The sequence below is a fragment of the Dasypus novemcinctus genome, chromosome 10 (assembly GCF_030445035.2).
Source record: "Dasypus novemcinctus isolate mDasNov1 chromosome 10, mDasNov1.1.hap2, whole genome shotgun sequence".
NCBI lineage: Eukaryota > Metazoa > Chordata > Mammalia > Cingulata > Dasypodidae > Dasypus > Dasypus novemcinctus.
In genome coordinates, this window is record NC_080682.1 from 2,846,320 (window position 1) to 2,862,169 (window position 15,850).

At 43.8% G+C, this 15,850-nt stretch overlaps 1 protein-coding gene and 2 non-coding genes across 22 annotated transcripts in view; all 3 read right to left on the reverse strand.

Annotated features, from left to right (window-relative positions):
* Positions 1 to 15,850, reverse strand: part of NAP1L4 (nucleosome assembly protein 1 like 4) — a 51,560-nt gene that overhangs the window by 21,135 nt on the left and 14,575 nt on the right. For all 20 annotated transcript variants that reach the window (XR_011649840.1, XR_011649838.1, XR_002797176.3 and 17 more), the window contains 5 exons: positions 15,212 to 15,353; positions 14,871 to 14,957; positions 12,234 to 12,365; positions 8,336 to 8,407; positions 37 to 176 (listed from right to left, as the gene is read on the reverse strand). Coding sequence is in view for 16 of the 20 variants with exons in the window: in XM_058304981.2 (XP_058160964.1) it covers positions 37 to 176; positions 8,336 to 8,407; positions 12,234 to 12,365; positions 14,871 to 14,957; positions 15,212 to 15,353 (573 nt within the window). In the remaining 4 variants the exon portion in view is untranslated. The remainder of the gene's footprint in view (positions 1 to 36; positions 177 to 8,335; positions 8,408 to 12,233; positions 12,366 to 14,870; positions 14,958 to 15,211; positions 15,354 to 15,850) is intronic.
* LOC111764604 (small nucleolar RNA SNORA54) lies at positions 6,620 to 6,747 on the reverse strand. Its single transcript, XR_002797180.1, has one exon. It is a non-coding gene; the product is annotated as a small nucleolar RNA SNORA54 (small nucleolar RNA).
* LOC111764605 (small nucleolar RNA SNORA54) lies at positions 13,711 to 13,834 on the reverse strand. Its single transcript, XR_002797181.1, has one exon. It is a non-coding gene; the product is annotated as a small nucleolar RNA SNORA54 (small nucleolar RNA).

A 15,850-nucleotide genomic window follows, 5' to 3' on the forward strand; every position in this document is an offset into this window, starting at 1 on the left:
GTTTCAGAAAAGGAAGTTGGAATAATATTTTCTTACCCATCACAGTCAACTATTTCAGGGCCTTCAAAGGAAAAGGGATCAGCCTTATCTGGTTCTGACTTCATCTTGTACGTTTTTGTCAGGACTGTGTTGGTAAAGTAGTCGTTGGGTTCAAAGTGGAACTCTAATACAAAAGACTAAAAACAAAAACTCATGGTAAGCACCACTTAAAATAAAAAAATAACTAGGGACAGATTTTATGAACCACACAGTATTTACTGGGAATTAGCTTCTAAGCATGACAACATAGACAGAAACATTACTGAAAAGCTCATTAGGAATGACCACGTGACAAGAAAACTACTGAAAAAACCACCAAGTTAAAAAACAAAAAGGCTGGGAACTGTCTGCCAGTGGTCAGCCCATGCACGGGAGCATGCCTCCACTTGAAGGTCTCCGACCCAGCGAGATCAAGCTCCTCTCTGCTGCTCCTTGCCCTCCCAGAGGGAGAGAGAGGTGACAAGCAGATTGGGGAATCTGGAAAGAGAAACTGGGCAACTCCTCCTCCTAGGACTTGGCCTGTCCACCTGCTCGCAGAGAATATGTGTTCTGTTTTCTTTGACACATGGTGAAAGCGACCAGTTCTCAAGCAGGAGGTAGCTGAGGGAAAAGGGGAGCATTTACTGAGGCTCTTCAAACCTTAAACAAGGGAAACAGACCTGGCCCAGTGGTTAGGGCGTCCGTCTACCACATGGGAGGTCCGCGGTTCAAACCCCGGGCCTCCTTGACCCGTGTGGAACTGGCCCATGCGCAGTGCTGATGCGCGCAAGGAGTGCCGCGCCATGCAGGGGTGTCCCCCGCGTAGGGGAGCCCCACGTGCAAGGAGTGCACCCATAAGGAGAGCCGCTCAGCGCGAAAGAAAGTGCAGCCTGCCCAGGAATGGCGCCGCCCACACTTCCCGTGCAGCTGATGACAACAGAAGCGGACAAAGAAACAAGACGCAGCAAATAGACACAGAGAACAGACAACTGGGGGAGGGGGGTGGAATTAAATAAATAAATAAATCTTAAAAAAAAAAAAAAAAAACAACTTAAACAAGGTCAAGAAGTTAATCCTGCATTTACAAAGCATTCTATAAACTTGAAAAAAGATCACAATGGGAAAAACGGACAAAGGATAATGTTCAAAGGAGTTACAAATAAAAACAAATAGCCCACAACAAAAATAAACTTTTAACACTTTCCAGTTAAACAAAACAAATACTCTGATACAGTACACAGCTTTATGAAGTTCGATTGGGTTATGACTTGATGTAAGAGTTCTGAGGGCTCCATCCTAGGAAGACATCTGGATGGAGGCATTGGCGTGTACAAAGGGAAGGTGGCCTGGGTTCAAATTCCAGCTCTGCCCAAAAGTGCTGTGTGATACCAGGAAGTCAGTGAAGACCTAACTGTAAAACGGAGTAACAAGAGTTTCCCTCTCTAGTTGACATGAGGATTAATCTATGGAAACACTTAGAACTGGGTCAGGTTTACCAGCACTGGTTGCCAAATGTTAGCTATTCTTACTTTAATTATAATGGTATAAGCACAAATAGGGAAAATGAAATTTAAAGACTAAAAAAGAGGCAGAATATCAAGTTTCTTCAAAAAATTTACATATATATATTCATATATATCCATATGCATATACAGATTCATTCAAATCCCCACAAAGAAACAAAGACATGAAAAAAAGAACTCTCCAAAGAAGGGAGAAGGAAGAGAAGGGCTGGGGTAGCACCAGGCACAGGTAGTAGAGAACCAGGCAGAACATCGAGCCAGTTTCTAGAAAGGATGGACAAGAGTGTGACAAGAAACGTTTAAATCACTCATCTGGCAAAAACCAAAGTCTGGCAAGGAAAGAAAGGTAGCGACAGGCAATAAAACATCAAATGAAATTCCCTCCAGTTCTCCCCCAGTCACCCGAGGAATTGAAAAACCCAGCCTAAAGACTGAAGGCAAAGAGCCAGTTAGAAGGGCAAGAGAAACGGGTGTTCAAGCTCAGCCAGCTGGCTGCCAGGCTTCTCCACTGAGAGACAGGTGCTTATTTCCTTCCTCCCCTCACACTTCTCCAAACCACGGACACTATTCTCTTTTTCATCCTTCCTAGTTTTCCTTCCCTCATGGCTTATGTTACTTAAGAGTAATCCATACCACCTGGGGTTGAATTAAACAAACTGACAATCCAACAGAGAAGTGGACCAAGGAGAAGACTACCGAAAATTCATTGCCTACACACAGTCACAACCAAATGTGCTGAAAACGCCCTAGTGTCACCAGTAATTGAGGAGACGTAAGATCAGATCTTGTTTTTTGCCTGGCCAAGCAACTGTGGTAGCTGTTTTCAACAGTACTTACTGCTGAGGAAACCAGGAGACAAAGCCCACTGGGGAGTTGGGGGAGGTTTTGTACTGCTGTTGCAACTTTTCTCCAGGAAAACTACTTCACAAGAGAAAGTTTAATTAAAAAGATTTTTAACACAATGGAAAGGTTAAAAAATATTGCTAACACAGGACAGACTCCTAGGGAATGTGAATGCTAATTTTGCCAGAGTGGGTTATATCATTGGGTAGAGACCCATATAATGAGAGTGAAGGTATACCCACATCCTGGGTAGGACTGAGGCCATCAAATAGAGGGAACTGTATCTCTCAAGAGAAATGGTGGCTCCCAGGGCATTAGGGCAGCTGAGCATGTCAAGCCTGCAACACTGTTCCAAGTATCTCTGAACATAACTCTTCAAGAAATGAAGATTGACTGTCACTGTGGGCCCTAAGGGGAGGAGGAAATAGGTATTGAATAAATGGAACCAAGGTAACTGTGTGGGCAATAGAAGTGTTTCACAAGAGTATGCAAGGATGGATATAAGACATGTTAAATTACACCAAAAATATAAAGGGGCTGATAGGCTAAAATGTAAATCATAATGTAAAACATAAAATAACTAAAAATTTAGAAAATTGTATAGTCTAAAATAAAAACCGGGAAACGGACTTGGCCCAGTGGTTAGGGCGTCCGTCTACCACATGGGAGGTCCACGGTTCAAACCCCGGGTCTCCTTGACTCCTGTGGAGCTGGCCCATGTGCAGTGCTGATGTGCGCAGGGAGTGCCTGCGCCACGCAGGGGTGTCCCCCGCGTAGGGGAGCCCCACGCGCAAGGAGTGCACCCTGTAAGGAGAACCGCCCAGCGCGAAAGAAAGTGCAGCCTGCCCAGGAATGGCGCCACCCACACCTGTGCTGCTGACACAACAGAAGCAGACAAAGAAACAAGACGCAGCAAATAGACACAGAAAACAGACAACCGGGGGGGGGGGGGTTAAATAAATAAATAAATCTTAAAAAAGATAGATAAATAAATAAAATAAAAACCACAATGTAAACACAAATGTTACCTTGTTTGAAAGCTATTGTCTCAATATCTGTACATCAGTTTCAGTAAATATGGTATGAATATGTTAAAATATCATTGCTGTGGAAGGGAAAAGGTTTTACGTTGGATATGTAGGAGTACTGTATATTGTATATATAAATTACTGTGATCTAAGACTCTTGTGAAGATAAGCTTAATAATTAGAAAAAAGAAAAGAAAAAGATAGGATATAAAATTTTTCCAAATTAATATGTATTCTATACCTAACCTTTAAGCTCATCACTATATTCCATTTTACTATTAAGGGAACCTGGCAATATATTGGGCTTCACTTTTCAGGAAGTTCTGGATCACAGATTCAACAATGGCCGTGGAGGAATACTAGTGTGGGATGTTATTGACAGAGGACACATGGTTGGCAGGGAGTTCTACAGGGCATATATCCAGGGTACATAAAAATGTTTGGATATTTTCATAGTAGAAACAATTAAAAACAACAACTGAGGGAGTGCTGAGATCCTAGCCAGGGGAGCTCTATCACAGTCCCTAAAGAAACAGCAACAATCCCCCAAGTGCAATGGCAAAGACCAAAAAAGAATGAAGGTCCAAAAATGAGCCCCTGATACTAATGACTATGCTTGTGAGCCTGTGCACCTGAAATAAGAACACGGCCTAGAACTGCAGGGTGCCTAAGAGTTACCTCCTGACAGCCTCCATGTTGCTCAAATGCAGCCAGTCTCAAAGCCAAACTCAGTGTGTAAATGTGTTGCCTTCCCCCCAGCGTGGGACATGACTCCTGGGGATGAGCCTCCCTGGCGCCGAGGGATCACTACCAAGTACCAGCTGATGATGTAACTAAAAAATGACCTTGAATAAAAGGTTCAACTTGGACCAGCAGAATATCTCTGTCTACATATAATAACAGGAGTTAAAAATGCTTTATGACCTAAATCAAGGGGGAAATGGAAAGGACAAATGAGTTTATATGGCTATGAGTCTCTAAAAAAGAGGCGGGAGGTCATCAGAGGGGTTCCCCTTATGCACACCTCAGCAGAGTCGGAGAAACAGATAAAGTAGATACAACCCCAGGTACTGGTTCTTCTGAGGGCTACAGAGACCCACAGGTTTTATGGTCATGGCAGATGGAGTTCAATGCCATGTCAGTTGGCCCTTCTTTGGAGTTGGTGTTTCTGCGTGATGGAGCTGGACTCAAATGTGATCTCTTTTTACAAGCCTTTCCTGTTACTTTACCAGAATTGTAGTTGGTACTGGGGTTTAAGATATACCCCGGGGGATCTGAATCTCTGGACCGACCATATGATAGCCAGGCCCTGAGCCTCAACAGACTTCAGCTCCTACACTCTGGTTTATTGGACTTACCCCACTCAGCTAACATGGAGTTGAAGAAGATCAACCACCACACCATGGAGCCAAGAGTGCCTACAACTGAAAGCAGGATTGCATCCAGCATCCATGTGGAATCCAAGCCCCCTCTTAACATAGATGTGGAATGGACACAACCAATCCAAGGTCCACAGGATGGAGGAATAGAATATGGATTAGTGTGGACTTACTGATATTCTATTCATGAACTATTGTGATTAGTAATCGAAGAAAATGTGGCACTGGTGTGGAGAAAGTGGCTATGGTGGCTGCTGGGTGTGGGGAATGGGAGGAAGAGATGAGATGTGGGGATGTTTTTAGGACGTGGAGTTGTCCTGGGTGGTGCTGCAGGGACAATTACCGAACATTGTAGGTCCTCCCATGGCCCACTGGATGGAACATGGGAGAGTGTGGGCTATGATGTGGACCACTGACCATGAGGTGCAGCGATGCTCAGAGATGTATTCACCAAATGCAATGAATATGTCATGATGATGGAGGAGAATGTTGCCATGGGGGGAGTAGTGGGGTGAGGGGGGTATATGGGGAACTCATATTTTTTGAATGTAATATTTAAAAAATGAATTAAAATAAAGGAAAAAGCAATTGCAAAAAAAAATATTGCTGGCAGGAATGTAAATTGAACCACCTTTCAGCTTTAAAATGTTCCTTTCCTTTGTCCACTAATTATACTAATAGAACTCTAAACAAAGGAAACCTTAAGAAATCTTTAAATAAAGATCTGGGTTCAAGTATGCTTACCATACTGTAGCAATTTAGAACAGAGGTGTGGCATATTTGGGGAAATATGTTAAAACTTTTTACAGCCAGTGATATTTCCCCCAAAGCAAAGTTGTGTAGACTGCACAAACGCTGTACTTCCAATTCCCTAAGATACACACACGTAGAAAAGAGACAGCCAAGTCCAAGGCTGTAGTAGCCTTCGGAGGGAACAAGAGGAGTGATGAGACCCAGACAGCAGCTGCAGACAGACAGCCCTTTCATGGCTAAGACTAATCAATTCTGTTTTCTTTGTAACTTTAATGCCTTAAATATTTCAAAATATTTTCAAAAACAAAAGAGGATTTCAGGAAAATACACTAAGCTGTTAGAAGTTATTTTGAGAAGATGGAGATTCTAACCATGTTCTCTGTACCTTCTTTCATCACCCAACTTCCAATAACAAACATATATATCTTTTATATTGGGGGAAGCAAGGACAGCAAAAGCTTCTCTGTGTATGCTCTACCCACAAAGGAGGCTCTGTTCTTTGTAGGACATCACGGGAGACGGAGGACGAAAGGAGGAGGCCTGCTGAAAGGAGAGCAAACCAACCCAGGAAACAAACCTGCAGATGTGTATCCAATAAAGAGCAAAAGAAAAAAAGAGGACTTGAGCCCGAGGGAGAAAAGTTAGTAAACTGAGTCTGGATGTCATAGGTGAGAAAGGAGGGGGAGGGGGAAAAACCCACCAGACTCTTCCAACAGCACACACCCACACAAGACTGGGGGTGGGTGGGGTGAGGACTCAGCTCAGCAAACCAGCCCGAGCACTACTGAAGGCCTCAGGTGAAGCCCAAGACAAGCCTGCAGGAGGCAGTGGCTGTACCCCAGGTGGAGCTGGAACACCAAGCCTTGCCCCCTCCCACACTGGAATACAGAGAGAATAGTACAAGGGTCAGACGCAGCCCTCCACCCCATCAGGCACTGCTGCAGGATTTGGAATAAAGACACTCCATTCCTCTACCAACCTGAGAGCTGGTGCTGAGCTGGGAAGCAGAGATCACCCCCAGGTCTGGGGTCCCTCTCACTTCACAAGATCCCCCACCCAAAGCCAAGCCACAGGGCTGTGTCTCCAGGACCCAAAACTGCGAGCCACACGGCCAGTCAGTCAGTTGTCGGTTCTGGGGCATAATGTTGCACTGGAATGGAACCCGTTAGCAGCAAACAGGCTAGCGGGTCACGAACAGTGCTGCCAGCACAGAGCAGAGGGCCTAGCATGGACAACAGCTGAGGTAAGACAACAGGAAGACACCAAGATGACCATCCAATCACTCACAGATAAAAAAAGACGGGATGGCTTAGCTCAAATATACTTAATGGGCTGGCAGGCAGATATTCCCACCCAAGCTTAAATGATGTACTACATTCACCCATTTCTGAAAGATGTTTCTTATGACCAATCAAAGAGTGGAAAAACATAAATCATATCTCCCTACAGTTAGTTTCTAAAGTAATGCCTAATAGGTTTCTTCCCCCAATGCCTTGTTCTATTAAAGTACCGCTCCTGGGAACGGACTTGGCCCAGTGGTTAGGGCGTCTGTCTACCACATGGGAGGTCCGCAGTTCAAACCTCGGGCCTCCTTGACCCATGTGGAGCTGGCCCACGCGCAGTGCTGATGCGCACAAGGAGTGCCGTGCCATGCAGAGGTGTCCCCTGCGTAGGGGAGCCCCATGAGCAAGGAGTGCGCCCCGTAAGGAGAGCCGCCCAGCACTAAAGAAAGTGCAGCCTGCCTAAGAATGGCGCCACCCACATGGAGAGCTGACACAATAAGATGACTCAACAAAAAGAGACACAGATTCCTGTGCCGTGGACAAAGAAACAAGACGCAGCAAACAGACACAGAGAACAGACAAAAAACGGGGGGGGGGGGGGGGGAGGGGAGAGAAATAAATCTTTAACAAAAATAAAGTGCTGCTTCTATTTGTGCCTATACTTCCTACCCACCCCCCTTTTTTTGAAGTATGGGGGCTGGGTACTGAACCCAGGACCTTGTATGTGGGAAGCTGGTGCTCAACCAGTGAGCTACATGCACTGCCGCCACCCCCCCCCGCCAAGTTGTTTTTGTTTGTTATTTTTGTTTTTAGCAGGTACCAGGGATTGAACTCAGGACCCTATATGTGGGAAGCAGGCACTCAACCACTTGCGCTATATCTGCTCCCCTCCCACTAAATTTTTCTTACATATGTGAAATTCTCATAAAATTGTGAGATGCTTAGATCATGCTGTGACCTGGTGGACAACAAAACTGCCCGGGGGGGGGGGGGGGGAACCTCCCTCGATAGTCAGGAGGATGGTGGAGACCGGAGGACTCCACAAACGCTGATTTGAAGAAAGACAAAAAGATCAGCTCCGGTGCCTTACCCCTGAAAGAGGACATGCACTAGTGAAGTGAAAGAAAAGATCCACGATTTTCCAAGGGCCATCTGGAAACCCCAGCAAGTGTTGTGAGATCAAGAAAACTGCCCAGGAATAGAAACCTATGCCCTACTCCTGGAATCCCCACATGCCAGCTTTGTGGCCATAGGACAGGCTGAGCTCCTGTTCCACGGACTGGATCCGACTCTCTACCCTGGGCTGCCTGAGACACACCAGCCCATGAGAAGTGGCAGTAAGGCCCAGTCAGGTGAAAGGAGACCATTTAACTCCCAGAGGAACCATCTTCCCAAGTCCACCTGGCAGATGAGTGAGGGAGCTTCCATCTCTCGCCCTGACAAACCCCTGGCCCCCAGTGGCCTGACCCACCCCGAAGCCCACAGGAGTCGGAAAAAGCAGCACTTACCATAGGCTGTCCAGGGTCTGAAAACTTCACCTTAATATCCTGCAGGTGTTTCAAGATTGGTTCATCGTATTCCTAACCACAAAGAGAACAAAGGCTTTCAACATGAATTAAATACACCATGCATCTAACTGTTAGCACAGTGCATGTTCATGGATGTTGGACAATTAGCCTCACTGAAATTCTGTCCTTGCCAAGCAATAATTTCCAGGAACTCACCCCAATTTTGCTCACTGCTACAGTCTCAGAGTGGCAAGAACAGGGAACAGAAGTGAGTTGCCATCTTTCTCTGGCATAGAACATCAGTACTACCATCAATGCCAGGTAAGAAGGCCACTGCTGGGAAGCACCCCCTGCTCCTGCCCACCTCCACGCCACCAACTAAGTAGTCAGAGCCTGCGACTTCAACACTCTACAGGGATCAAAGCATGGGGTCTGGAGAAAGAGACGGTCAGACCAGCTACTGAGTATGGTGGCCAATACACACCCTCTTGTGACAAATGACTATCCCAAATCCACAACACACATACAGTTAACCTATAGTCACTTTTTTTAAAAAAGGAGGTACCAGGGATTGAACCTAGAACCTTGTACAAGGGAAAGAGACGCTCAACCACTGAGCTACATCTATTTTCCCCAATACAGTCACCTTTTCAAGACTACTTATTGAATGTGCCATAAACATCACTTGCACACACTACACAAGGGCTTATAGCAATGGCTACATGTTTTTACAAATGACCATTTAAACTCGTAAGTTTGCCAATATCGTAGTTTTAGAACTCAAGTGAGAAAAGTCAGAAAAGGAATTAAAAGATGAATTCTAGTCATCGCATTAGTTAAAGGTGCTGCAATCTGTGAAATGGAGTTATTTCTTCACTCCTCAAGTATGGGACTAGACTGGAGACTTTTGTTGTTGTTTAGGTTTCATTAAGTTTTAACAACTGAATTGTGTTAATGATCTACTTTCCAATTTTAAGTTCTTCTGAAATTATATGAAAACAAAATAAAAAACAGCAACAACAAAACAACACCCAGCAAGTCTCTAGACAAGAAATAACCCGAAGGTGTTCTTGGTTTGCTTTTAAAGAAGGCCTCAGCTGTGAGACCGCACGCCCTCCGTTCCAGACCTGGAAAGCCCTTGGCGCTAATACCCGACACAGGACTGACTAGGTGCATATACCAGGCTTGCAGCTGCCTCAAGGAATATTAGCACCAGTATGGTTTCTAAATATGTGGTGCTGGGATCTTAACGCATCCCACTCAAGGAAGTAGTTTTAGTAACTTTCCAAAATTCACCATATAACCATTAGGTTCTTAATTTTCTCAACCAGTCATGTACTTGGATGGCTGAGAATTCCTATGTGCCTCAGAACATAAGGCAGCATCCAACACTTAGCAGGCATGAAAAATTAAGGGTCCAGAGTCACAACACTAGAAACATCTTAGGGACGCTCCCCATAGAACTGCGACCCCCAATTTTCAAAATTCTACTTGCAGGGATGTATCTTGACTATTCCCAAATGTAAAACCAAAAGGACCTGGAATCAACCCTGTCTTAGGGATTTACTATTTGTACAAAAAGGCAGTGACATTTCCTTTCTCCCTCTCCATACTAAATACTCCACTCTTCTCTTGACAGCAGCCAGATGAATCCCTGCATTACTAAGTACCTGACTGGGCAAGGAGGTGTCCAGGAAGAAAAGTACTCCTGACAGCCAGATGACCTAGTCATCAAGTCATCAGGTCCTTAATCCTGGCACCAAAACAAAAAAACATACACAAAAAACAAAAACAAAACAAACTCAGGGGTGGGGGTGGGGGTGGGGGTTGGGGCTTGCACGAAACAGACCCACTCCCTCTATCTAGTTCACAGCCCTGCAGCTCACTCCAAGGACCCTCGGCATTCTCTGGAGGCGAGATGGAAGTGCAGCAACTCAGGCCTACCCAGACCGACCTTATCAAACCAGAACCTACATTTCCATGGAAGTCCCAGCACACCCAAATACCTGATCGAGTCTGAGAAGCACTAATTGAAACAAGTCTTAGGGGGGTGGATGTGGCTCGAGTACTGGAGCCTGCCACGTGGAGGGCTTGGGTTTGATCCCTGGGCCTCCTGGTGGGGGGAGGGGAGAAGGCATGCCCACACGGGTGCCCACGTGGGAGGTTGGTGCCCTGTGCAGGTGAGTCGGGCAACGGGATGATGACACGTTGGGGGATAGACAGGGAGAGTCAAGGTGGGGCACAGTGGAGACCAGGAGCTGAGGTGGGGCAGATGATGGGAAGCCTCTCTCCCCATCAGGGGTCTCTGGGATCAAGTCCCAGTGAATCCTAGAGGAGAAAAGGTGAGGGGAGATGACAACACAGACAGCAGGGGCAGCAGGGCGGGAGAAGAGAAAGGGGGAAAATGGATGAGTGATAAATCTTAAAAAAAAGAAAAAAGAAGACGGCCTCTTCATCTTCCCCCTCTGGAACAGGTATTCAACCCTTACAGCATGAGACTCACTTGAGGAGCTTTAAAAAGCATGGTTACCTTACCTCTTCACCCCCAAAAGTCTCATGACCTGGTTTGGGGGTGGGGAGCACTGATACTGCTATTTATTTTTTTACAAGTTTTGCAGGTGATTCTAATACACAGTTGAGGGTGAAAGTCCAGCTCTGATACTTACGATTCAATTTTTCTAACCAATTTCTGGTCTAGTTTTCTAAAATCCCACCCTTTTAAAAGGAAAAGGAAGCTCCAATCAGGAAAACTGATGCTATACTAAGCTGTATATTTTTGTTGTTTCCTTAGTTTTGAAGAAGAAGAAAAAATATTTCATTCATTTTACTTTTTCTTAAATTCTGGGTTAGAACAGATGATAAACCTTAAACAAGGTAGGAGAGGTGGCAATGTGGTAAACTTGTGAAAACCACTTAAACTGTATTTGTAAAATCATACGTAGATAGCTGTGTTGCAGCTATCTGCATGCAAACAAGCTGCTGTGTTCTGTATGAGAAACACCCTGCCAGTGCAGCCCTTCTCAGTGGATTTCTGAGCAATTATAACAACCAAGACAGTGAGTCAGCCCATGAGACTTAGGGCAGGACTTACCTATCTAGGGACCTCCACTAGGTCTCAGTCTAGGGAAAGTCAAACTGCTTTTAAGTGGCTCACCCTTTCATTATACAAAGGCAAGACAAAAATAAAGGCTGGCTTTTCCTTTTCTTGTGAACAGGCTTTTTCAAGGAAAATGATCAGAAAATATTACCCAATTATTATATAATTATGTGACTAACAAGTTGGCATGACAAATCCATTTAGTTTAAAAATCATTTTATCATATATCTATCTTTTTAAAAAAATGCAATTAAATTTAAAAAAAAATCAATTAACTGGGGAGCTGATGTAGCTCAGAAGTTGAGCGCCAGCTTTCTCCATACAAGGCCCCGGATTCAATCCTCAGCCCCGGTACCTCAAAAATCAATGAACTGAGATGCATAAATAAGCATGAATGTGTATGCATACATGTACACACATTTGTTCCTCCTTCAAAATTAACTCCTCCACTCCTGTTCCCTTAGTCCTCACTTTCCCGCTTATTCCCTCCCATCCTCAGGTAGAAAAGGGAACTAATGGGCTCTCGGGGTTAAGGTCACATCCTATCTGTCAAGTAATGCCACAGCCCCTGATCACTTCAAGGAGCGATCTCCCATTCTGGCCTACGTTCAGAGCTGCCAGCTTTCCCACAGCAGGTGTTAGCCTTGAACTGCAACCACACCAAACTTCCCTGTGAGGACCTACTTCAGCAGGTTCCCGGCCACAGAGAGTGCCTTCCCACCCACTTTGGACATGTTAAGTAGATCAAAGACAAATAATTGTACGAGACAGAAATCTCTCTACCAGGGGTAACTTGATTACCTGTACTAATTCACTTAGCATATCGACATTTCTAAAGATGGTAAACCAGAACTCCGGAATTCCTTTGGGATTTGGTTCTTCTGCAGTTGCAGCTTCCTTTTCTGCTAGGACTACTTTATTTTTCATGTCTCCCTAAAAATTAAAAATGTAAAACAGAATATTTACCACAAGAAACAAATTTATAAATCACTCAACGGCTTATAATGGATTAATTTTAGAATCCTGCACAAGCCTCAAACACCCATCTTTTGTGAGTGGGTATCTTCAAAGCCACAGTGCACACCCCTGCAATTTTAAATTGTTAACAAGAAAAAAAGCATTAAGGCACAACACATTCAGATGTGGGTCCAATACGTCATTTTACATCAAGCAATAAAGAAGCTGAAGAGCTGGTAAAGCATTCAACCTGGGAAAGGCTGCCAGGTGCCTGGCACAGGGGAAGCCACCGCAAGAGGGCTTCCCCACTGCCAGATGCAGCCTGCAAGCCTCTAAATGACAATGACCAGACATGATTCCAAATATGTCAAAATTACATCATGGGTAGGGAATTTTTTTTTCCTTCTGGAATAAGGAAAATGTTCTAAAATTTACTGAGGCAAGGACAGTACAACCCTGTGATTAAACTGTACACTTTGGATGGAGTGTACAAGGCGTGACTGCACAACAGTGACCCATGTGGTGGATGATGGACTTGGTTAACAGAATATGACAGTGTTCTCTCATGAACCATGACACTGTACTATACTTACGCATGGTGTTAGTAACGGGGTGTATGGGAAAAATACACCAAATGTAAGCTAAGAACCATAGTTAGCAATAATACCTTAATGATATTCTTTCATAATTTGTAGCAAATGTTCCACAACAATGCAAAGTGTTGGTGGTGGGGTCATGTATGGGAATTTGCATTTTATACAGGATTGTTTCATGAGCTCAAAATTTTGCTGATTAACCAAAATAACTTATTTAGGGGGAAAAATTCAGTACAAGGATAGGCAGTTTCATTTGAACAAGATCCTGACCTCTGATTAAAATTTGGGGGAAAAAAGGAAGTTGAAGTCAAAAATAACTGCAGCATCAGTATCTCAGCAACAAGAAATTGCCGAGCAACTTCTATGTCTAACTAAAAGGAAGCAGCTTATAAATTTCAGTACATAAATAGCATAGCATTAGGAGCAGTGCCTAGGAGAGCTACAAAGCAGCAGGTGGGAAGTCTTTTATGACGTAGTGACCCCAGTGAAAAGGTCAAACAAAGGGGATTAAATACAATCCCAATGTCAAAGGGAGGGTTATGACAAAATGATCACAGTCAGGTAATTTTTAACAAAAGGAGATTTTTCTTGGGCAATAAACTCACACCCTGGCTTAAACAGAGCCTGGTTCCACATATTTTAAAAACATCAAAACCACATCTGGCTACCAATATTAATACTTTTTAAAAATGCCTTAGAAGTTAATACTATATAGGATAAAAACTATTTGTCTCCCACGTATAAAATCAGACTGACAAAGTCAGTCTGGTATTATTTTGGGAATTTCTATGGCACTGGAATGGAACTCATCACCAGTTAAGGGCTGTTGACAGGTTACGAACAGTGCACACAATCACCCCGACCATCAGTCACTTACCAGTGTTAAGTGGCTAAGGATATTTCATTAAGCACTCCACTTCCCTGTGACTGGCTGTAGCAGTTTGGTATTATTTATGAATTCCAAAAAAGATATTTGATTACGTTTGTAAACTGGTCTCTTCCCCTGGGCATGATACTCTTTGATTGTATTAGATTCAGCTGAGACATCTTTGATTACATTATGTTAAGATTAGGACTTTGATTCGACCACATCATTAGAGTGTGCAGGCTTGAGTCCCCACCCCTTGGTGGGCTGATAAAACAGACTCACACCGAAGTAGACACACAGAGAGGAGCACAGAGGAAGAGAGAGCTCATGAGACACAGAGGCCCCCGGGGAAGAGAGATAAGCCTGATAGTCTGCTGAACCCTTGCAGAAATCACCTGCCATCTTGCTTCAACACATGGCAAATGACTTTGGGTAAGAAAGTACCTCTGTCTTATGATACCTTGACTTGGACTCTTTAGGGGTTTGTGACTGTAAGCTTCTATCCCAAATAAATACCCTTAAAAAAAGCCAAAGGAGTTCTGATACTTGCATCAGCACCCCTTTGGCTGGCTGACAGTGGCAATCTGCGAGCAGGATTGGAATAATGTTCTCAATGCCAAACTGTGCCACGCCCTTGCCACCCTCCTCACGGCAACTTTCCCAACCTGTCAGCCACCATGAACACAAGTGCACATTTCCCCTTGCTGCCCTTTGCTTTCTCCGGGCCTATAACTTTGATGCCTTAGCTTTGGGTCACCTGATTCCCACCTCCATGTACTTCTGCCCACAGTGCTACAGAGGCTAGGGCAGGGCTGTTGGCACCACCTTGACCTGTAGCACTGAGGCAGTGCCTGGTGCCGATGGTCAGAGTAGACACCTACCTGCACCAAACCTAATGACTAGGTAGGAGCACTTTCTTCTCTTTTAAATTATACTGATCATTAAAAAACTTAAAAAATGTTTCTCATTCTAATGGTGTTAGAATGCAGATTACTTTTTTTTAAAAAAGAAACTTACAGCCAATTTGTCCTCTTCTTCATTTTCACTGTGCCACTCCGATTCAGCATCTGTCGGCTCAACGTCACCCATGATGAACTCCCTTCTCTACAGGAAAATGGGACCTTGTTAGAATGACAAGTGTGGACACTCAAGAGTTAAGATAATGAGTCTATAAGTAACTCCCATGAAAGGACTATGAAAACCAGACTCTTAAAAAAAACTTGAAAAAAAAAAAAAAACCCTGCCATTTTAAGATTCTAAGTTTTGGGGTTTTAAGAAAAACATTAAGTGATTCACTAAAAAAAAAAAATTAAAAATCACAACATGTATTAATTAAATTTACTACTAGACCTCCCTACCTTGTCAAAGAGAGGCTGGTATAGTGCTGCGTACTTTCTTTCCAAGTCATGAACCTCTTCATAGAACTTGGCTTCTATATGAGCACATTTCACCTGAAGTTGTTTCAATGCATTAATTCTTCTTTTTACTGCTTTAGGTAAACTGAAAGATGGAATAAAAAAGACAATATCCTTAAGTCTGCAACATAAGGCAGCTACTTTTTGATTTTATTGAAATAAACTTATGTTAACACAGAATTAACTTTTCTATTAAAAAGATCATTTAAAAACCCTGAAGGACAAATACTCCAAGAGAAAAAAAGCAAAGGAAGGGGAGTAAGCGGAAAAGGTAATTCACAAAAGAAACATCACAAATTGGTTAAGCATGAAAGGCTCAACCTTGGAAAAGCTCTAAAAGAATGCAAATTTAAAAGAACTGCCATCTTTTCTCACAAAACTGGCCAGGAAAAAACAAACAAAAAAAACAAAACCCACTGCTGATGAGGCTGAGAACAGAAGCCCTAAAATCGACTTGTCTTTCTTGAGAGCAAACAAAAGCCTTCAAAGTGGTCATCATCCAGTAATCTCACTGAGGACTTCCTTAGCTCTCACTGCTTTTCTACATTTAAAAGAATATTTTAGTTTGCATGGATTACAATG